We start from the raw sequence: 22,697 nt of genomic DNA, 5'->3' as shown, positions 1-22,697 counted from the left end.
GGGCAGTGTCACTGGCCCTCATATGTGGGATCCGAACCGGGGCCCTCTGGCATCCCAAGCCAGTTCTTAACCATTGCGCCACTCGGCTGGCCCAATTTGGTTCAGTTTTTGAGATTTTTACAACAAGTTGAAGATGGAAGACCACACTGTGCATTTGTGCCATATTTTACTGTTTTACTTCCATAAAGGGAAGAACGCATGTCAAGCTTGTGAAAAGTTGCATAAAGTTTATAGTGCCAATGGTCTACAAGAACATCAGTGCCAACGATGGTTCACAAAATTCCGTGCTGGTGATTTTGATCTCAATGACGCTCCTTGGTTGGGGAGGCCCACCAAGGTTGATGATGACAAAATAAAGGCATTGATCGAGTCAAACTCGCATTACATGACACGAGAGATTGCAGAAACATTGAACATCCATCATTCAAGCGTTCACGACCACCTGAAGAAGCTGGGATACGTAAGCAAGCTTGATATTTGGGTTCCGCATGAACACAAAGAAGTTCATTTGATGGCGCATGTAAACATCTGCAATATGCCCATTAAATGTGAGGAAAACTATCCTTTTTTGTAGTGACTGATAACTGGTGATGAGAAGTGGGTTGTTTACAACAATGTGGTGCGCAAACGGTCTTGGTCCCAACGTGATGATTCGCCTCAAATGACATCAAAAGCAGACATTCATCAGAGGAAGGTTATGCTCTCAATGTGGTGGAATTTTAAAGGTGTCGTGTTTTTCAAGCTCCTACCAAGGAACCAAACAATCAGTTCGAATGTGTACTGTCAGCAATTGGACAGTTTGAATGAATCCATCATCCAGAAATGTCCAGCGCTTGTTAAATGTAAAGGAGTTGTGTTCCATCGTGACAATGCGAGACCACACACAAGTTTGATCACCCGTCAAAAATTAGTGGGTCTTGGATGGGATGTGTTGCCACACCCACCATACTCGTGTGACCTTGTGCCATCAGACTTCCACTTGTTTCGCTCTCTTCAAAACTCCTTGTGTGGTATAACGTTCAGTTCAGATGAGGCTGTAAATCAGCACCTTGTTCAGCTTTTTGCAAATAAAAACAGGTCCTTCTATGAACGGGGAATTATGAAGCTCACTGAAAGATGGCAAAAGGTTATCGAACACAATGGGCAATATATCATTGAGTGATCTTTGTTCTTTATATAAATAAATGACCTTTGAAAAACATAGACAAAATATGTCATGAGTTTTCCGACAACCCAATAGTTGAATAACATTCTGTTGCATATATACTACATTTTGCTTATCCATTCATCTATTCATAGACACTTGGGTTGTTTCCACCTTTTGCTAACGAATAATGCTGCTATGAATATGAGTGTACAAATATCTGTTTGAGTCCGTGTTTTCAGTTCTCATAGATATATACCTAGGAGTGGAATTGTTGCGTCATACGGTAATTCTGTGTCTTTTTGTGGAGCTGCCAAACTCTTTACCACAGTGGCCACAGAAGAGATGTTTGACCTCCTTCACTGTTAGTAGAAAGAGCATCCCTGAGACCTGTTCTTTCTCCAGTTTTGCATTCACTTGCGTACATTCCCCCTCCCCCCAGAGCCAAGCACAGAACCTGGCACACAGTGGTACCAAGTGAAGGTTGGACTGGTAGGGTGAGTGGATAGACAAATGAATTCCAGACCACTGGAAGATTGAGATTGTCCCTGATGGTGTAACAGGCCAGCAGGAAGTGATGTGCTGTGGAAAGAGCCTGCAGCCATGATACTAGAAAATGAGTCCAATAAGAGACATGGGTTCTGTTTTGTAGATGAGCCCTTAGTTTCTCTGTCTCATTTAGCTCATCTGTAAAAGTGATTGCACTCCTGCTGCTTCACAGGGTGTTGAGACATGAGATCTGGGTATGAAAGCCCCTTGCTAATGCCAAAGGTGCCCACCGACATTAGGGATCACAGAGTCCCATGTGTGTCCCAGCACTCAGAATAGGGCCTGGCACATCAGTTAAATGGTGTCTTGCATGTGTTCATTCATACACTCGACCACTATTATCTACTTTTTTTTTTTTTTTTAGCTGAGCCATCCTGCCACCTGTTGGCAGCTCAGCGGCAGCTCAGCTCGGGCTGGGCATCGAACTGCTGTTGCTCAGAGCTCAAACTCTTGAGTGAGCTCTTAACCAACTGAGCCACTCAGCAGGCCCACTCAACCACTATTAATTGAGTGCCTGCTCTGTGCCAGGCACTGTTCTGGAGGCTGGGATTCAGCCATGAACAAGAAAGAGAAAAAGGCCCTGGCCTCATCAACCACTCAGTGGTTCAAGAACAAGTCCCAATAGACTAAACTCCCTTCCCACTCTTCTGTCACCAACTCTAGACTTTTTAAAAGCATAGTGAGAAATACTGGTGGAGAGCTTGTCTTTTAAGGAGGTGCCTCCAACTTTAAGTAAAAAATAGATTTTAAAATGTAGAACGGAGAATAGGCCAGGTACTTTGCAATTCAAGCAGCTCCATGAGGGGAAACTTTTTGGGGTTTCTGTGTGAAGAGGAGAGAGAAAAGATTCTAGATACTCCCAACCGCCCACTGCCACCCCCAGAAAAAAATGAGAGCCGTGGCCTCCATGCCTCTTCTTGCAGGAGTTAGGGGTGGATGGGGGGACTGTCACCAGGCTCCCTGCAACACCAGATCTAACTAGGAATGGTGCCAGGTGATACCTGGGCCCCACTTTTGTCCTACTGGGAGACAGGGGTCTGCTTTTCTGGTTTGGTCACTGAACTTGCCCCTCACCCCCTGGAGACCTCCAAGGCCAGGAGCTCGTGGCCACTAAGCACACATCCCACACACTGGCTGTCAATCATCTCTAATCCTCTCCACAACCCTTGATCATATCTGGAAACAGGCTCAGGGATGAGGGTGAGAACCTCAGTCTGGGTCACATAGCTATGCATGGTAGAGCCAGAATCCTTGTTCTTACCAGGACACTAGTTCAGCCAGATCCTAGAAGCCAGGCTAAAGGAGGATCTGCCAGGTTGATGGGGCAAGAACTGGCAAGAGAGTCTATGTAATAAAACCTGTTAGGCCCACCAAGGACATATTTTATTAATGATTAATAACCTTAACAATAAAGGGACCCCTTTGAAGCTCAGAACATTTTATGGGCTCAGAACATTTTGAAGTTCAGAACATGATAATTTCGTAAGTACTTTCACATGTTATTTTGCACTTGATCCTTATAATAACCTCTTGTAAGACAATTTTTATACCCATTTTATGGACAGAGAAACTGTGGCTCACAGAGAGTAAGATGCCTCAGATTGCACAACAAGTCTGTGTGTGAGGCCTGACGTGTGTGGGGTCTGACAGTTGTGGGCAGTGTTTCATTGCCAGTGCGGTTCTCAGAGCAGAGGTGACCCCAGCCTGGGGGAGGGGCAGGAATTCCTCAGCTTCATGAGGTCACAATTTGTCTTTTCCCAAACCTTTATTACTCAAATCAGGTATTGTAGTGAATGCAGTTGACCTGTATTCACCTGTATACTATTGCCATTTATTGAAAGGATTGTCACCTCTAGTGATGCATATTATGGATAGTTCATTTAGAAATGGCTGAATTTTTCCTGAGCATACGCTTCAAGGGCTTCACCTGAAGTTTGGGAGAGCTACTTGCCGTGGGCTGGGCTTGGAATGAGACCAAGTCACTGCCCTCAAAGTGAGCGATGGCCCAAGTCATCACGCCAGAGCTAGAGATATGCAAAAAGTGCTGTGGGGAGACAGCTTGCCCAGAAAGACTTCACAGAGGAAGTAAATGAGCCTGTGTGCGTTTCTCTGCCAGGGAGGGAGGGAGAAACAGAGAAAGGGACAGGCAGCCTTGTAGCGAGAGGTGCGACTCATGCAAGGGGCCCGTGGCAGGAGTGACCGGGGATGAGGCCAGAGGGGCAGCAGCCAGAGGGCCCTTGGGATCCCCCTTGAAAGCTGTGAGTGGGGAGTGCTTGGGGTTTTTAAGGAGGGGGTGACCTGCCTGGTTTTGAATAATCCCTGAGGTGGCAGATGAGGAATCTGAAGGTGAGGAGACTGCTGTCCCCAGCATCTCACTGCCTAGGCCCAGGATAGCATGACAGAAGTGGACCCTGGCCCCAGGGTCTCTGCTGAGGCTGGCTGCGTGCTCAGCCTGGAGGATTTCAGAGGGGCATGCGCAGCCCTAATGGGAGGTGAACAGGCATGGAAAGAGGAGGCTTCAGACCACTTTGACCAGGGCCAGCTCTATGAGGGTGGCAGGCAGTGAGAGATTTGGAAATTCCGGCTCCCCTCCAGGTGTCTCCTCTGCGGAGTCTCCCCTCCTGCACATACATGCGCACTCCTGATGGGAACACCTTGGTCCTGCAGGAAGGGGCCTGCTGCCCCTTCCCCACCCGCCCCCAGCCCCTCTTTGGTGCTCCCTGAGTACCTGCACTGTCTTCTTGTGCAGGTAGCCTCCACATTGTTTTGAAATTATCTGAGGTCTGGTTATATTTGTCTCTGTAGTCACAGCATTTAGCTTGGTATTGTGCATACAGACATTCAATAAAGGTTTACTGGATGGAACTAGAAGGGAGAGGTCAGTAAGGGCTGAGTTAACATTGTAGGGGGTGTCGGGGCAGAAGGAGCAGTCAGGGAGTCAGGCAGGTATTAGGGAGGGTGGTCCGTGCAAAGAAGGGTGACGGCTGGCAGAGAAAGGCCAGATTCTAGAGCCTCCTGGACCTGATTCGGTGGGCAGCCAGACACACAGGACGCAATATGCGTGCGCTTGCATGCGCACGCACACACAGACAGATTGATGATAGGGAATTGGCTCACACTGCCATCTGCAAGCTAGAGACCCCAGGAAAGCCGGTGGTGTAATTCAGTCCATGTCCAAAGGCCTGAGAACCACAGTGGGGTAAATCCCAGGCCAAAAAGAAGACTGATGTTGCAGCTCAAGCAATCAGGCAAAAAAATCACCCAATTCTCCTTTCTTCCACCTCGTTCTGTGCAGGCCCTCGGCACTGGACGAGGCCCCCACACACTGGGGAGGGCCATCTTCTGTCCTCAAGCCACCCATTTCCGTGCTGATCTCATTCAGAAACACTCTCACAGACACACCCAGAAGTAATGTGCAGCCAACTACCTGGGCACCCTGTGATCCAGTCACACTGACAAGATTAGCCATCTCACCTGGAATAGGGAGTTTCAGTCAACTAGCACTCTGAGCACTTCCTGCGAGCATGCCGTGAGCTTCCATTTGCATTAACCCCTGTAACACCCGAAGAGTGGATATAACCCACTTACAGGAGGAGAAACTGTCTCAGCATTCGCACCTAAACAGAGGTAAAGCCTCTTTCACGCATCCCTGGCAGGTGTTGGGTTGTAAATACAACATTCTGTAATTTTACCTCTTTTCTGTCTCAGGCCTTCTGTGGCTTCTTAGTCTATCCTACTCCAATATACTATTTTAAATGATTATTATTACTGTCAGTGATAATTAACATATGTATGGTGCTATAACAGAAATGATAGCTAACTCTTCTATAATACTAGGTATACGAGGCAATTTTCTAGTGTTTTACATACATTAAGTAGCCATGTTTTGTAGATGGGGAAATGGAGGCACAGAGAGTTTGAATGACTCTCCCAAAAGGTCACAGGGTCAGGGCTCCAGCCCAGGTTCTCATCGGACTTTCCTCATGATCTGCCCAAGGCCGTACAGCAAGAGAGAGCTGGGGGCAGGACTTAAACTTGGAGATTCTGATTTAAAAGCCTCTCTTCATTCAGGCTCCCTACTCTGCCTTCAGAATCCTGGGATATTCTTTCTGTGAGGAGGGTCCTTGAAGACCCTCTCACTCTCCCTCCTTCTCACGCAGGCCAAGTGCTCATAGGTGCCCCCTGCCCATTCCGCCTGTGAGCAGCTGCCTCCTGCTAAATGGTGTTTGTACAGAGCCCATGTCCTGGCTCTTAAAAAGAAATGTGTGGGATGAATAAGCACCTAAAAATAGCTCAGGATCAATTTTTGGGGGGAGGAGGGGGCAGGCTGTGTTTTCCTTTCTCTTCCCTCTTCTCCTTCCCACTGCCCCTAAGGCTCATAAATTGCTGCTGGTTGACAGCTGGGCCAGGCTGCCTTCCTGTAAGGCTGTAATAACATGGAATTAGCCTGGCTGCCGCCCTCTCCAGAGCGGAAATGCTGGCGCTTGGTCACTATAGACATCTCTGAGTCGGTGCCTCCCTGGTGCACGCCCCTAGGACAAGTCTTTGCTTATTAAAATTGGGCAGAGACAGATTCCTGGACTTGTCCACCTGGGGAGGAGCAGTGGAAAAACCTCTCCAAGTGAGAGGCTGGCAGCTTCGAGGCTGGGCCATTTGAAGGTTCCCAAAATTCCTGCCTCTAGGGAGGAGCCGGGCGGGCAGGGGCAGAGAGCCCTGGCAGCCGGGGCCTCTGAGCCGAGGTTTCCGGCCGTCTGCTGACTCAGGGACTTGGCTGAGTGGCTCCCATCTGTCTCGGTGCCTCTAACAGTCCCCTTCACCCCTGCCGGACACCCACGGCTTTAGAAATCCAGATCTTTGCTTCCAGCTAAAAGTGGCATCCTAAGACCAGGCCACCTTTCTTTCTCAGCCTGGTTGATCATATGGGTTCTGGGGTTATGCTGGGTGTTCCGTGTAGCTCAGCCATGCCTGGGTCTCTCTTTCTTCTGTGAGGTCAAATATGTGGAAAGGGTCCACAGATACCTGTGTTTAACGTGGGGTGGGGTGGGGGGCACGGGGTGGGGGGAGCATGCGATGGCAGTGTAAAGAGGGAAAAGAAATCTACCTGGGAGCAAAGGGTTCAGAGGTTCCTGCTTACACTGAGCATTTGGCCAAGGGATGGAAAATTCCAGGTGGGAGCTCCGAGAAGTGATAAGGGAAGTGTAGAAGTGGTAAGGGAAGTGCCACACTTCCTGTCTTCCGCACCCCTGGGCTTTGGCAAGGACTGGGGACTGGGTTCCTGAGCCCTAGCAGCAGTTTCAGTTGTTACCAGTCTTCTTGTACATATGTATCTTCTGGGGAAGCTTTAAAATGCTGATGTATGGGCCGGCCGAGTGGCTCAGTTGGTTAAGAGCGTGAGCTCTGAGCAACAGGATCGCCTGATGGATTCCCACATGGGCCAGTGAGCTGCGCCTGAGCTGAGCTGCTGCTGAGCTGCCTTTGCTCAGCTGGTGAGAGCACGTGCTCCGAACAACAAGGTTGCTGGTTTGACTCCCACCTGCAAGATTGAACATGGCACCTTGAGCTGAGCAGTCTAGAGCTGCCAATGGGCAGCCGGATGGTGACTGGAATTGGAGCTGAGCTAGCTGCGCCCTCCACAACTAAGATTGAAGGACAACAACTTGGCTGTTCCCCTCCCCCAATTCCCCAATAAAAATCTTTTTAAAAAATGCTGATGCCCAGGCTGTTCCCAGGCCAGTTGCATCTGCATCCCTGGGGCAGGGCTTGGGCTTCCCAGGTGTGCAGCTAGCGTACAGAGCCAGCGCTGGCAATAACAGCCTCCCTTCTCCTTCGCCCTCTGCTTTGCTTCTTAACTTACGATTTCTCAAATTCAGAGGTGGGCATTGCCATGCCTGGCACCATGTCCTATATAACAGGCACTTATTAGTAAATAAGTGTTGAGGGCTGCTGTGATGATGATCATGATGATCATGATGATGATTTAGGCCACGCTCCAAGGCTAGAAGCATTCAAAAAGTGCTTTCCTATGACATCATTTAAAAGTGTCCCTTATTAATATTGAAGGAAAAGGATAAGTTTGAAAGTTGAACTTAAGGTCCAAAAGTTGTACTTCAAAACAAAAGTCCCCCTTAGCCCATGGACAGCAACATGGCCTGTCTTCTGAGAGATCTACTGCCTTCTCCTGGGCCTGGGCCTGAGCTGGGTTCTCATCCTTGGGACCAAGCGAGCCTCCCAAATGGCCCTCCTGGCTCGCTTGACTCACAGGTGACTCCCAAGCTGCAACGTGTCCACTTGGCCTCGCTCGGCACCTGGTCAGTGAGCAGTGCACACTTAATGTGGGGAAGACCACATTCCTGCCGCCACCGCCTTGAAGAGCAGGGTCCTGTCCTCATTCCTCTTAACAGTTCTACCGCCTCCTGGTCCCCAGGGTCAGATCTTCCTCAGCCTCTCCCTCATCCCTGCAGCTAGTCTCATCTCTTCCCTTGCTCCCTTCTTGAAGCCCTGATCCCAATTCCGGCTGCTGTCTTCCTGGCTCACCCTGACCGCCTGCAGCTGCCAGTCTAGCTCCTCTCCAGAGCCTCCCAGGAACCACTCCGACTAGCTGGCCTCAAACATATCTGGGCTTGAGAATTTACAGGCTGGAGGGACCACAGGAGGCATCACTCGTCCCACCCTCCACTGCTGGACTCCTTTCAACCCTTGCCAGGTGCTCTAGCCAGCCTCATCCTGAGCTCTGAAAGTGAAGAGGAGTGCAATCCCACTTCACCTCTCGAGTCCATATTTGCTCTTCCCACCTGGTGGCCTGCCTGGCTTTCAGTTGCCTACATGGCAGAGCCGTAGTGTTCTAGCCGGAACTTACCATGAAATCTGCTCAGTGAGATGTGTCTGCTTCCGGTGCAGACGCCCTTGGCCTGTTCCACTCACCACGCTTGGTCGCACTGCCCCTTGTGGTCAGCCCTACTGCCTGCCCTTCCTGCACATGCCCTGGTCTTCCCAGCCCTGGCCTCCATTCACAGCGCCAACCACAAGCTGCTCTCCTTGGAGTAGTGGCATGTGCCCGTGCCCATGGCGTCTCCTAAATGGGGGCAGGGACAGATGAGCAGACGAGCCAGCAGGGGCCTGGCAGCAACCCTTCACTGCCTGGCCCACCTCGTCCTCCTGAACAGCCTGAAAACTCTGGGAGTGCTTCCGGTTTTCTCGATTTGAAACTGTTGCCTGCCCTTTATGTGGTCCCGTTCCTCGGAAGAGAAGAACAAGCACGTTTCTGGGGCAGCTCAGCAGCTGCAGCAGCTACACTCCCAACAGGAGCCACCAGTAAGCAGGCCTAGAATTCTAGATTTCCAGGTTCACAGATGATAACACCAAGGCTAAGACACATGGGCTCATGTACACTTAGTGCCAGAGTGACGGGGTCACCCTGGACCTTTGGCTGTTTCCCTGGCCAGGAGGGTACCTTTCCAGGCACCTTCTGTAGTGGGCTGCACTCCTGGGCTCCTGTGCATGTGCCCCGGAACACCCTTCGCTCTGAAGGAGGCCTTACAATAGCAGAGCACTTGACCTTTCCAGGCTCTAAGTGGCACTTCAGACCTCATCTCATTACTCATTTATCTTGCAGCTCCTTAGGGTCCCCAGGGACAGCTCTGACAGCCCCAGCTGGTGCCCAGAGAGTGCGATGGGGAAGACATGTCCCAGCTGATGGAGCGGCTCCTGTGGCTGACAGACTAAGTGGACAGGGATCTGAGCCCCTGCCGTGCCCAAGTTTACCCCGGAAGGTGGGCGTGGATATAGAGGGAAAGCAAGGAATCTGCAGCTGGACGACCTGTAGTAGTCACTATCTGTGGGACCTTAGGAAGTCATTAGCCCCTCTATAACTCAATATCCACATCTATAGAGCAAGTACCATGAGCTGGGAGGATCAGACAGGATAACGCAGGCAGAGTGTCCAGTCTGCTGCCTGGCACGATGCAGGTGAGCTCCTTGCTCCTGTGAGCCCTGTGATGGGCAAAGCACTGCACAGATGTTTATTAGGTTTAATGCAGGCTCAACAACACAGTCATTGTGATCACACATCAGTAACTAAGTCTTTATTAAGCAGGTGCTCAGAGGCCAGGCCAGAGCCCGTGTGGGGCTTTGACAGCCCTGCGCCTGCTCATAATAGAGATTTACGGAGCTGACCACCCACAGTCCTATTTGGGCCATCTTGTGAATATCAACACATATGTGGCTGGTCTAGGTGAGGAGACTGGTGGCCCATCAACAGGGGAGCAGGGGTTCCTGCAGGCACCTGGCTATGGGGTGAGCGCAGGACTCTGATCAGATGACGTAAGGACCACAAAGGATGAGGCTTGTGGGGCAGCTGTGGCAACTCAGAAACTGAGATCCAGGGCTCAGTAGAAACATCCAGGTGGGGAGCCTGTGCGCCACCAACGGCCCCTGCCAGCCTGTGGCTCCTCCAAGACAGTTGCTCAGCTTCAGTATATTGAATACCTGGTACTGCTGAGAGGTTCCCATAAAATGAATTTTGCATATTGAAAGCAAAATAACTAAGATTCCATATAAAACTAGAGGTATGTTCCAAGAGTCAAGAGAAAGACTTTGCAGTGGTTTGTTGAGAAAGTGTTGAGATGGAAGCTGAATATGTTTGTAACCTACAGCATCACTGGAGGAGGTGGGAAGTGTGGTCCCTACCTAACCTAGCAGTTCACTCTCTTTTCTAGCACTTTCTTACCTCTAGAGTCTCCCTACTGCATTCTCTACGTCTTTTTCTTCATTTCATTCCCCTGTGGCTATGGGATTTTCTCAGTCACATTCTAGTACCTTGTTCATTGCTGACAACTTCCTGCCTAAGATGCAATCATTTTCTTTCTACCTGGTGTTTTACAGTCAGTGCAGGCATGCCTCGGAGAAAAGGTGGGTCCGATTCCAGACCACCACGATAAAGCGAGTATCTCAATAAAGTGAGTTGTAATCTTTGTGCTGGTGGAGGGTCTTGCCTTCAGTTTGTAAAACACACAACATCTGTGAAGTGCAATAAAGCAAAGCACGATGAAACGAGGTGTGCCTATATTTCTTTTAACCTCAGTTTCAGAATTTGGGATACCTGGAACAATGGCAGGCATCTCTAAAATACAGACCTGTGTAGGGTGTTAATGATGAAAACTGTGTTCAGGGGAAATGTGTAAGCTACTTAAGGAATCATTTCTTAGGCCCAGTCTTGCATACCCGCAGCAGATAAGCCTACACAGCAGCACACACGGCACTAGAGGAAGGAATGGGATTGAAGTCCTAGTGCCCAGTATCTGGCTCTGGGAACTTATGCAGATCACTTAGGGGAGGGAAGAGAAGGCTGCCAAGTTCAGTGTACTCACAATTAATTCACAGGGCTTTAGAATGAAGAAAGTCAACCCCATAAAATTTAACACTAATAATAGTTTAAACTGCCTGCCAGCCCTAGTGAAGGCAGGTATCCCAGAGGCAGGGCAGTGCCAGGTGCCAGGGACACTGTATAATGTGGCTCAGCCTGAACGACTATAGGGGCTCCAAGTAGGGCGCCTGGAATACACTGCCTGCCTATTAGCTGTGGGGCCCTGGGAAAGTCCCTTAACCTCTCTGAGCCTTGGTTCCTTATCTGTAAAATAAGGATAACAGTAACATGTAGTGTGCAGGGTTGTTGTGGGGATTAAAAGAAATAGAACTTGTAAGCTGCTTGTTATAGTGCCTGGCACATTGTAAGAACTCAATAAATGTTACCAGTTATCCACAGCTTGACACAAATGTCCCCTCTCCCCCCAACAGCACCCACCTTCCCACTTGCCACGTGATGCTGTACCCCTCAGGTATGCTGAGATACACTCTAGGTCTAGGAACTCTTGTGTTTCTTGAGGGCTTTTTCTTTTTCCACTTTTAAGTGTAATCACGCCCCCACAAAAAGAGGCAGCAGAAGGCTTTTCCCACTGGATTCCAAGTGACTCATTGAAAAGGCCACATTCTGCTGAAGGAAAGCCCAGTGGGAATAGTCTGTAATAGAGCCACCAGGATTACAGGCCATGCTGGGACTTCACTCATGCAGCCAAGCCTCTATTTGCAGGACCTCCCATGGGAAGAGTAGGAGTCACTCAGCTAGCGGTTACTGGCTAATGTCCTCTGCTACTCAGCTGGGTGTGGTCAACGGCTTTAATTACTTTTTTCTCCCTATAAGCCTACTGACTTACTGTTGTTTTAATTAGAATGACTACTGTTATCCTTGGATTTTTATCCTTTATTTTCTTATGATTTAAGCTTAAAAAAAATTATCCAGAGCTTTTCAGGCCCTCGCCACCAGGTAAATGGAGAGACAAGTATGTTGAGCCAAGCCTGGGGCCTGCTCCTGTAACGTGTGCTTTGTATACATTGGTTTGCTTAATTCTCACATCAGCTCTGGGAGGTATAATATTAATTAGCCCTACTTTTCAGGTAAGAAAACTGAAATTCCGAGAGGTTAAGGAACTTGCCCACATCTAGAAAGTAATGGAGCTAGAATTCAACTTGAGATCTGAGCCTACACTTTCTTTTTTAATATTCATCGTTATTATGCAAGTAATAATATTTCAGCACATTCTCCTTATAAAATATTAAAACACTATAGGCAAAGCTAAGCCTTTGGACCTCCCCTTCCCACCTCAATGCCTTGCCCAGGTTTCAGTTCTACACTCTTCTGCAGCACCTCACCTGTAAAATATGTGTTGTGATAATAATACCTATTCTATCTGCCTTACCCAATTTAAGGATCAAATGAGATAATCGGCAAAAAGTTATTTCATAAACTTTTAAGCCCTCTGCATATGCTTATTATTAGTGGTAGCATAGTAACATACCTTATATAAGGCCCTTTTTGGGAGTATTGTTTAGTTTAAACCTTTGTTTCTGGAAATTAATGGAATCTGAAGCCTCTAAAGTACTATATAAAGTCCAGGCCTGAGCCTGTCAGCCGGGATCTGTGTGGTCTTTATAAGGCTAGGCTGCAGAATCACGGTTCTCCAGTAGGTGTCACCCGCTACCGGATCACGTCCACTGCACCTTCCTCACAGACCTCCTAAGGTCATTCCATACTTTTAGTTGATGTTAACATTGAGGAGGGGTCATATAAATATATAGACTCAAATCTGCGTCACAGGTCCACAGTGTGTTAAGAGTGGAGCAGTGATGTGGGTATGGAATTCCCGCTGGAGAGAGCCCTGGGGCTTCTGGTAAGTAAGCAGCAGGACACTCGGATGCAAGGCCAGTGAGTACCAGCCTCTACCTGAGCTCACAGGTGAGCAGGGAGAGCCCAGGGCACGTAGCATCCCTTCCCAGGGTGATGCAGGCTGTATCCATATCGAGGAGCTCTCCATTGTAGGAGGGACTCCCAAGAGACTGGCTGTGTCTGAATGGGTCAGGGAAGGCTTCACAGAGAAGGTGACATCTGAGATGGGTCCGGAAAGGTGAGAAATAATCTTCCAAGCTGAGGAAGTAGGAAGGGCATCCTGTTTACTCATGAGCAGTTTGATGGGCCAGGACCTCACTGATGGGGCAGAGGGGAATGGGTGGGAGGAGGTAGGCTAGAATGCAGGGAGATGAGGCCAGCTTAGTAAGGACATTGAGGGGTAAAGAACACACACAAGGGGTTTGTTTCTTCCCATTTGTTTGTGACTCCCCGCTGGGGTGCACCAGTGGGGAGTCACAATTAGACGTGTGTAAGGTGAAGTAGACAGGAAAAGACTGGAGGCAGGGAGGCTAGGAGGCTGTTGTTGAAAGTCTTAGCCAGAGCTGGAGCAGTTGGTAATGGGAGGGAAGACATAGATGGGAAGCTATTTGCCAGAAAGAATTGCATGGATCTGGGGCCTCATTAGATGGAGTGGGAGAGGGGGGTTGTCAATGGAAGAATTAAAGCTGACTGAAGTTTCTAGCTTGAGCAACTAAGTGTAAGTGGGACCATTAGTTGAGGTAGAAAACATAGGAGAGAGAACAGATAGTGAAAACAGAGGGAAAAGAAAATTTCTTTAATAAAACTCCTTGAGTAGGAGGTGCCTGTGAGCCTGAGGCCCTTCAGGTGGAGACATCTGGTATGCTGTTGGATATGGTGGCCTGGAGCTGGTGAAGAAAGGACAGAGTCGCAGCTGGAGGGCCACAGCATTCTTATTTCTGGACCCAATTTCTCTTTCTGTCCGATTTACTCACAAGAGACTCCCGGCCTTGTGGTGATCATGCGTGTTTCAAACTGCTTCTCTCCCCACCTGCTTTCCTGAGATCCCGGGATGCCTCATGGTACAACCACTGTGGAATGGGGAACCCCCAGGCAGGCCCCTCCTCATCACCCCTTCTCTCAACCTGAACCTGTCTGTGGTAGTAGGAAAGGCAGGCCCCTAAAGATGTTTGTGTGCTGGGCGGGCCTAGCAGGTGAGAGGTTCGTCCAAGCAGGAAGCCCACGCTCTTTTAAGAAAAGCTGTTTGCCCCCTCTCTGTGTTGGTATGTGTATGCACGTGTGCATCTGTGTATATACATGCTTACGTGTATTTGCTAGGGCTCCCCCCCTCCCCCCAAATGGAGAAGGAAAGCAAGCCTGTTCCTGGCAGGCCTCTCCTTTTGCCATCACATGAGCAGTTCCGAGGAAATCCTATAGAGAGGGCAGCCCCAAGGGAGGGGCCTGTCTGGGGCCATGACACCAGCCCTGACTGACTTTTGGGCAGTGTAGTCACTTCCTGTGGCTGATACAAGTTACCATAAACTTAGTGGCTAAAACAGCAGAAACGTATTCTCTTATAGTTCTGGAGGCCAGAAGTCTATAATCAGGGCCCAAATCAAGGTATTGACATGGCCACACTCCTTCTAGAGGCTCTAAGGGGACAATCTGTTCTTGCCTGTTAGCTTTTGGTGGCTGCCAGCATGTCCTACCTTGTGGTTTATCACTCCAATCTGTGGTACACTGCCTTGTCTCTCCTGTGTCAAATCTCCCTTTTACAAGGAGACGTGTGATTGCATCTAGGGCATACCCAGATAATTCAGGATCATCTTCCCATCTCAGAATCTTTAATCATTCCTGCAGTCTTCGTCATATATGATAGCATTTACAGGTTCCAGGCATCAGGACCTGGTACCTTTGGGGGCCGTTATTCAGCTGACTACAGGTCAAGTGTGGGAAAGTTCTTTCATTTGCCCCTTACCACCTGCAAGTGAAGTGGGTGTCACTATCTCCATTTTAGCAATGAGAATGGGAGACCTTGACTTATTGATGCAATTCAGGCCTAAGAGTTCATAACATTTTTTTTTTTTAAGATTTTATTGGGGAATTGGGGGAGGGGAACAGGGTTGGGGAATTGAGAAAGGGGAACAGCCAAGTTGTTATCCTTCCATCTTAGTTGTGGAAGGCCCAGCAAACTCAGCTCCAAGTCCAGTCGCGCCGCTCAGCTCAAGGTACTGTGTTCAATTAGTTGTGGGTGGGCATAGCCACCAATGCGGGAGTTGAACCAGCAGCTTTGTTGTTAAGAGCACACGCTCTATCTACTGAGCCATCCGGGCAGCAACTCAGCTCAAGGTGCCGAGTTCAGTCTTTAGTTGCGGGTGGGCATAGTCACCATCCCATGTGGGAGTTGAACCAGCAGCCTTGTTGTTAAGAGCACGCACTCTATCCCGAGCCACCCAGGTAGCAGCTCAGCTCAAGGTGCTGAGTTCAGTGTTTAGTTGCGGGCGGGCGTAGCCCACCATCTTGAACAGGCAACCTTGTTGTTAGGAGCACGTGCTCTCACCAGCTGAGCCATCCTGCCATCTGTTGGCAGCTCAGCGGCAGCTCAGCTTGGGTGCAGCTCACTGGCCCATGTGGGAATCGAACTGGCGATCCTGTTGCTCAGAGCTCAGACTCTTGAGCAAGTTCTTAACCAACTGAGCCACTCAGCCAGCCCCATAAAACTTTTTAGTAAACATATAAAATGTATCCTTTTTTTGAAAAAAGACGGTGCTATATTTAATTAAGCAGATAATCTAAACCTCATTTCTGCATTGGGTGACTCCTGCTGGTTCACCTGTCCCTGATCTCGTTTGCGTGTCAGGGTTAGAGGATGAGGAAGCTGAAGCGTGCTTTCCCTCCTGCGTGCCCCCTACCCCTCCAGCCCTGTGTTTGGGTTCACTCCTGTGTACATGAGTCAGTAGAAGGGGCTGTGGGAACCCAGCACACCAGAAGACCAGGGCAGTCCTGACTTCCCTGGCTGGGGCACAACTGGGGGAGAGCTGGGCTTGCAGGGACAGCCTTATGATGGGGCAGGAGAGTTGATCTGCAGTCCAGACTCAGGGTTAGACAGAGACCCCTGGACCCAAAGAACAGTTACCTGCAGCTGACAGACCCTTGACTGGACTCCAGAGGCAGGAAATGAAAATAACCACAATGAAAGCCTCGTACATCCCTGTATGTCTGGCTTTTACATCTTTTATATCATATTTTCACGTCCCCCTAGGAGGCACAGCAGAGAAACACTCCCTATTTCATTGAGAACTCAGGTAAAGGGTTAGGGGCCGCTGTAGTCTGCTGCCAGCCCTGGGGTCAGCTGGGGGACTTACCAGTGCTGCCTACTTGGCTTGTTGGTTTGGGCCAGAGGGCCAGGGTTACGGATGGGTCCCATCGCCTGTTCATTGGAAAGGAATTTAGAAGTGGGGTGCTCCGTGGCAGCATGAGAAGCTCTTGTTGGCTTGGGCTGCACTGTCCTTCCTGAAGTTTCTCCTGCCCCCATTCCCTGCCAGGGGTGCGACCTGGGGCAAATCACTCCCCTTCTCTGGGCCACAGTTTCCTCACCTGTTGTGTAACAGGGTTGGTATTAAGTTGTCTCATGTCTGTGGTGACTGGGCTGTGCCCAAAACCTTCCTGCTCATCTGAGGATTTGTAGCAGCCTGTGGTGTTGAAACCAGAGGCTTGGGCCTCCAGCTTTTTTCTGGTGACTGCTCCAAAAGAGCATTTGCCAGGAGTCCTTTTCCACCACCAGCTGCATCCCCTGCAGAGAGGAGTGTCTGCCACCCATTTCTCTAAGGGCAGATGAGGTATTGAAGACTGGGGATGGCCTGGAAGACGGGGGATTTTGGTTTGAGAGAAAAGAGCTGTGCGCTCAGGGCTGATATCATTTGGAAGCCAGTTTCCCTCACTTCACGAGGGACTGGCTCTGGCTCGCTCACGGGGGACGCCAGGGCCTTCCGGGGATACCTGGTCCACTTCCTTCATTCACCCGCCCATCTGTTAGCAGAACCCCGAACTCATCTGGGAGTCCCCTCCGGATTAGCCGCGGGAGACAAACAACCGGCTCTGAATTCCGCCTTTGTCCAGTGAAGCCAAGTGGGGAGGGGCCGAGCAGACCCCCTGCCCCCACTGGAATGTCGGCTCGCTGCGCCCCCCAGCTCTCCCTCCTTTTCTGTCGCCTCCCTCGCTCACTTCCTGAGTCCCACTGATTTCACCGGACACGCACACACGCACACACACACACTCACACTTTCTGGCGGGCCCGGCGGCCTTGCTCCCGGCTCGGCGATCCCGGCCGCCGGAGCTCGAGGAGAGGCGACCTTTTGTTATTCAAATCACACCCTCACCGCGCGCCGAGCCCGGGGCTCCGACCCCGGGAATCGGTCCTTTGGTTCCTCCGACCCAGCTCCCCACCCCTACCAGGGAGCTCCCAACTGATTTAGGGATTCCCCGACCCACGGGGGCTCGCCGCGCAGGTCTGCCCGCGGGGCCGCGCCTCTCCCGCCCCTGTTGCGCGCTGCGGCTCCGCACTCGGCCCCCTCCCCCTCTCCGCCTCCCCTCCCCCTCCCCTTCCTTTCTCCGGTCCAGCCTCTGTCCTGCCGCCGCCGCCGCCTTTCCCAGTCCGCGGGGGCCCTGCCGGCCGCCCTCCCCGCAGCATGGCACCACTGGGGCTGGATTAGTCGGGAGCAGCATTTGGGGGGAGCAGGATCTCAAGAGGTGGGGGGTGCCCTGCAGCCTCGGTCATGGATGTGAGCAAGATGGTAAGTGAAGAGCAGGGGCTCTGCCCTGGAACCTCGCCCGTCCCCCCACCCCACACTTCCCTCTCTCTTTCCCCCTCCCAGTCGGCTCGATCCGCTGAAAGTTTCTGGATTGTTGATCCTGCCTGTTGGCCCCAACTCCAGGCGTGCTGGAGGAGGGAGCGGGGCCAGGATTCTGGAGGCGGCTGGCGGACAGGGATGGGGCTCCCGGTTTCCCGCCGCGCTGCCTCCAGGGCTGCCTGGAAAGCTCGCTGCACTCCAGGGAGTGAGGGCTGTTGAGCCCGCCTCCCGAATGGGAAAACCAGCCTGGTAGAGGGAGGGTATGGCTGCTGGAAGGGGGCTCGTCCCATCCTCTCCAGAGCCTCTGCTTGCACACCTATTTGAGATTTATAGTAAGATTTTTGGACTGAGCCAGTGGGCAAGGGGGCACCGGTGGGTGGCCTGGGAGGGCAGTGCGGAGGAGCTAGCGCTTTAACCATTCTGGAAGATGAGGGGGCAGGAACGGGATCCTTGTCGTTGGTAGATGGGGGATGTTCTAGATTTGTCACTTGTAGACCCCAGCTGCCTGGGCCTGGGGTGGGGGTGGGGGGCAGCAAACACCTTTGCTTCCTAAGCATCTGACTCCCTGGAGGTGGGTGATACCCCCTCCAGGGCAGCTCTCCACCCCTAGGAACACAGTGGGCGCTGAATTCCTTGTTCATTCATTGATTGGGGAGCAGCCCTGGGGTTAGCAGGATGTGATTTGGGAGACTTTGAAGGGAGGGGGCTCCTGGGGGCATTTATAGGGGAAGGTTTTCCCAGGGGCCACAATTGTCCCCCACTCTGAAGATTTAAGAGTACCCTTGAGATCGCTACTACCCTGACCCTGGCTTTAGACCAGGGTAACATGTGTCTACCCCCCCACCCCACCCTTTATAAACTTTGAAGGCCTGTGTGTCAGGCTGAACAGGTGCCCTATGATGGGCTATGCTTCAGAAGACGGGAGCAGGGTTGGGGTGTGTCTGTGTGTCTGAGGGACTGTTCTGGGTCTGCCTGTACCTTAGGGGTAAGAAGGTACTGGGATATGAGTTCATCTTGTGCAGAATTAGGCTCGTTTTCCCAAAGAGTGCCCTTTTGAAGTAACTATCTCTGTGGAAAAGGCAGGTAGGTTCCTGACCCGGCTGGGCCTTTGGCATCTGTCTTGAGTAGGAGCAGTGGGAAGGGTAGCAGAGGAGAGTTGAGAACCATTTCTTCCTATGGCTGAAGACCAATCTCAAACTGACTGAGTGCTGGGGTTGGGGTGAGGGGGGGGCCTTGTTGGGTCCCATCTCATATGAGGATGCTTACCTGTCCATGGTTGGACAATGAATGCCACGAGGCTGGACCACCATTCCCTGTGTGTGAACCATGAAAGCTCATTGTCTTTGTGCGACTATTAGAACCACCCCCTCAAAGAAAGTCTCTATGCAGCTATGGGGGTGGTGAGGTGGAAAATTGACTAGCAGCCAGGCCCTTTCCTAGAGGTGTCTTAGAAAGACCACAGAATCACCTGTGCAGTCTATGGGGGGAGTCAGGCTATGGGGGGAAACCCTAGTCCAGTGGCTGCCAGACAGTTAGCTATCAACGCAGGCCCCAATCCGAAGGCCACAGCTCCAAGGGCCGTGGGGGTCTGAGAAGGGACAGAGTTGCAGAGTTCAGATGATGGAGGACATGAGCCTAGGCTGGCTCTTCAAGGCTGGGTGGCTTTGGCTCTGCTGAGGGCAGCGAGGCCTGTTGCCTGTTGGGAGAGTCATAGGAAGCGGAACAGGCAGAGCCTATTGGGTAAGGCTGAGGATGTCTGGCTGGGACAGATGTTTGAGATCAGGAAACATTGAGATCATTGGTTAGGGCCAGACCAGAAAGCCCTTGAATACCAGCTAAGGTGTTACGACCTTGGCCTCTAGGCACTGGGTAACCTCTGTAGAATTCTGGGCACAGAAAAGGCGCATGTATTGCCTCTTTCCTCTTTTAGCTTGGGGTCCAAACAAAAGTGATATTAGATTCTCATTAATTATTGAGCAACTAAGTGCCCAACCCAGAAACTATTGTCCTCAGCTCTTTGTAAAGAGCACAGACCCTGGACTGTGTAGCGAGAAGAACCTTACCCACCCCAGGGAATTGGCACCTGCTTCCCATTCCTACAGGAGGCCCAAGTTACTTTCTGTTCTGACCATTAAAGCTCTCACTCAGGGGGCCCTTTGGTGGCTCTAGGGTTGACCTCAAATCCAGCATTTCAGCCATGGCAGAGCCCACCATCAACTTTGGGGATTTCTTTAGCTTATCGCTGAATGAGAAAAGCAGATTATAGTTCACCCAACTTCCTGCATGCTTCTGAGCAAGTTTCTTAACATCTTAGCCTCATCTGTAAAGTGAGAACAGTAATACAGGCATACCTTATTGTATTGTACTTCATTTTATTGCGGTTCACAGATATTGCAGTTTCTTTTACAAATTGAAGGTTTGTGGCAACCCTGAATCAAGCAAGTCTATTGTCACTATTTTTCCAACAGACTCAGAAGATGGTTAGCACTTTTTAGCAATAAAGTATTTTTAAATTAATGTATGTACTTTTTTTTAAAGACAATGCTATTGTACACTTAGTAAACTACAGTATAGTATAAACATAACTTTTATGTGCACTGGGAAACCAAAAAAATTTCTGACTCGCTTTATTGCCGTCACTTGGAACCACACCTGCAATATCTCCAGGGTATGCCTGAACCTTCCTTGAGCATTTTCATGAAGGTTGGAAATAATTCTTTTAAGGCACAGGATCTGGCATAGCAAGTCCTCCATACATGGTAGCTATTATGATAATGATGGTCTCCAAAGTCTCGTCTAAGATGACTGGTTCCCACCCCACACCCTTTATTTCTTGATTGGCCAGAAGAGCTGAGTGTAAGCTATATTTCAGTTGACTGCTCCTGGGACCAATTCTCCCACATGTGGTTATCTTTCTGAATGAAGGTGCAAATGACCGGGGAGAGTGGATTCACCAGCCACTGTGACTAATTTTGATGACATCAGATCTCTGCCCCAGGGAGACCTGGTTTAACTTGGCATTCAGGGGTAGAGTGCAAGTGCCTTTTGGGGGTTGATGATAGAGTCTGTGGTTTACTGAACACAGAGACTGCAGTGTTATAATTTGGAGAGCATAGTCAACACTGCCAATTCTTAAACTATTCTTTTTTAATGGGGAACAGTGTGTTTTTCCAGGACCCATCAGCTCCATGTCAAGTGGTTGTTTCAATCTAGTTGTGGAGGGCGCAGCTCAGTGTCCCATGGAGGGATGGAACCGGCAACCTTGTTATTATGAGCACTGCGCTCTAACCAACTGAGTTAACCGGCTGCCCCAACACTGCCAATTCTTAGAAAAAAACATATAGTTTATGTAATGATTTATATTTGCATAGTGCTTTACAGGTTATGAAGCGTTTTTACACCTGTTCATATTTATTACAACTCTGTGAAGAAGGCAGGATGGAAATAATTAGCCACATTTTACAGATAAGAAAACGGAGGTTCAGCAAAGTGAAGCCCCGGCTCTGGTCCCTAGTTCTGATCACCAAAACGTATGCTATAGGGACCCAGTAAATAAATGGTAAGGAAACAGATTCGGGGACCGGATTCTAGGGTGGACACAAGCTAATATAGAAAGATGAGCTGAGTGTTGGCCTTTGGCCTCTGGGTTCCCCAGGGGAGAAGATCCAGGGAAGGGGATTAGCGCCTGTCTATATGTGGACTCTGCACCTCATCAATCATCTACGACTATTTTTAAACCTCCGAGTTTCTTCACGAATTTCGGCTGCCCCCTCAAATGTGAGCTACCTAACCTCCACTTATACAAGCAGGAAGGTGGGAGGAGTGGAGAAAAGGTGTTTCGGGTGTTCTGAATAAATGATAATGATGGTGAGGCAGGAAGAAGCTTCAGGGGAACCTGCTGTCGCTGCTGGGTTGAGCTGGGATGTGGGAGAAAGAAATGCCCAGCTGGAGAGATCTCAGGGTAGAATGATGCCAGGACTCTACTCAAAGCCCACATTGGCTAATAGCTGTGGAAAGGACATCCTCCCACTTAGGGCCTGAACTATAATAATCAGCTAAAGCTGGATGTGGACGACCTGCTGGGTGAAGCCAGAGCAGTGTTTTCAGCTCTGGGTCACAAAATCAGCCTAGTTCAGGGGTCGGCAAACTGCTGCTCGTGAGCCACATGCGGCTCTTTGGGTACGTTCTGTCTCAAAAGTTTGCCGACCACTGGCCTAGTGGGTTGCAGCCAGCATTTGAAAGAGTGAAATAGATCAGAAAACATTCAGGTGTATTTCATGTAAGGAAGCATTAGCTCATGACACTGGTTTTGGCTGTATATGCAAGTGCACACCAGTAAGGACTGGTCTTGTAAAATGTACTTTTTACTATGGTCAAAGTCCAAAAAAAAAATTGCGATTTCTGACCTAGAGAATGTCCAGAGAAAGGAGTCGGTGTATCCTGGCTTTGTGCATCACCCACATGGTTTCTAAAACTCAGCAGAGCCTCACGGATCTGCTGCCCTCTCCATCCAGTCCCTAGAGTAAGATCAGGGATTGTAGATGACATAGGCCTCAGCCAAGTGCCAGTGGGGAAGGAAATCTGAAATTTGCCCCCTTTTATTTTTTTTAAGATTTTATTGGGGAATTGGGGGAGGGGAACAGTGTTGGGGAATCCGGGGAAGGGGAACAGACAAGTTGCTGTCCTTGTGTTCTTCAGTCTAGTTGTGGAGGACGTTGCTTCACTGGCCCATGTTGGTATGATCATTGCGCTCTTCCTGGGTTAGGCAGATCTCCGGCCTCTGGACGGCCGCTCACGGCGGCTCTTGGCAGCTCGCACTGGCTGCCGGCTGCTCATGCTGGCTGCCAGCCACACACGGTAGCTTATGGCAGCCCACTGCAGCAGGGGCTGCAGCCTATGCCAGCGACTCACAGCAGCCTAGCTCCAGGTCGAACTGTTGTTCACCCTCTTAGCTGTA

The 22,697-nt window shown here is 50.2% G+C and overlaps 1 protein-coding gene across 3 annotated transcripts in view; it reads left to right on the top strand.

Annotated features, from left to right (window-relative positions):
• The window catches only part of HIP1 (huntingtin interacting protein 1), a 153,676-nt gene that overhangs the window by 54,491 nt on the left and 76,488 nt on the right, over window positions 1–22,697 (top strand). The window contains exon 1 of one of the 3 annotated variants that reach the window (XM_019646863.1): window positions 17,496–17,683. The exons of the other annotated variants lie outside the window; for them this stretch is intronic. Coding sequence (XP_019502408.1) covers window positions 17,666–17,683 — 18 coding nt within the window. The 5' untranslated portion in view covers window positions 17,496–17,665. Of the gene's footprint in view, window positions 1–17,495; window positions 17,684–22,697 lie in introns of those variants that run through there. 3 annotated transcript variants of the gene reach the window in all.

This window comes from Hipposideros armiger, unplaced genomic scaffold (assembly GCF_001890085.2).
Source record: "Hipposideros armiger isolate ML-2016 unplaced genomic scaffold, ASM189008v1 scaffold_107, whole genome shotgun sequence".
Taxonomy (NCBI): domain Eukaryota; kingdom Metazoa; phylum Chordata; class Mammalia; order Chiroptera; family Hipposideridae; genus Hipposideros; species Hipposideros armiger.
The sequence above is the reverse complement of the archived record's forward strand: the minus strand, read 5'-3'. Positions and strand labels throughout refer to the sequence as shown.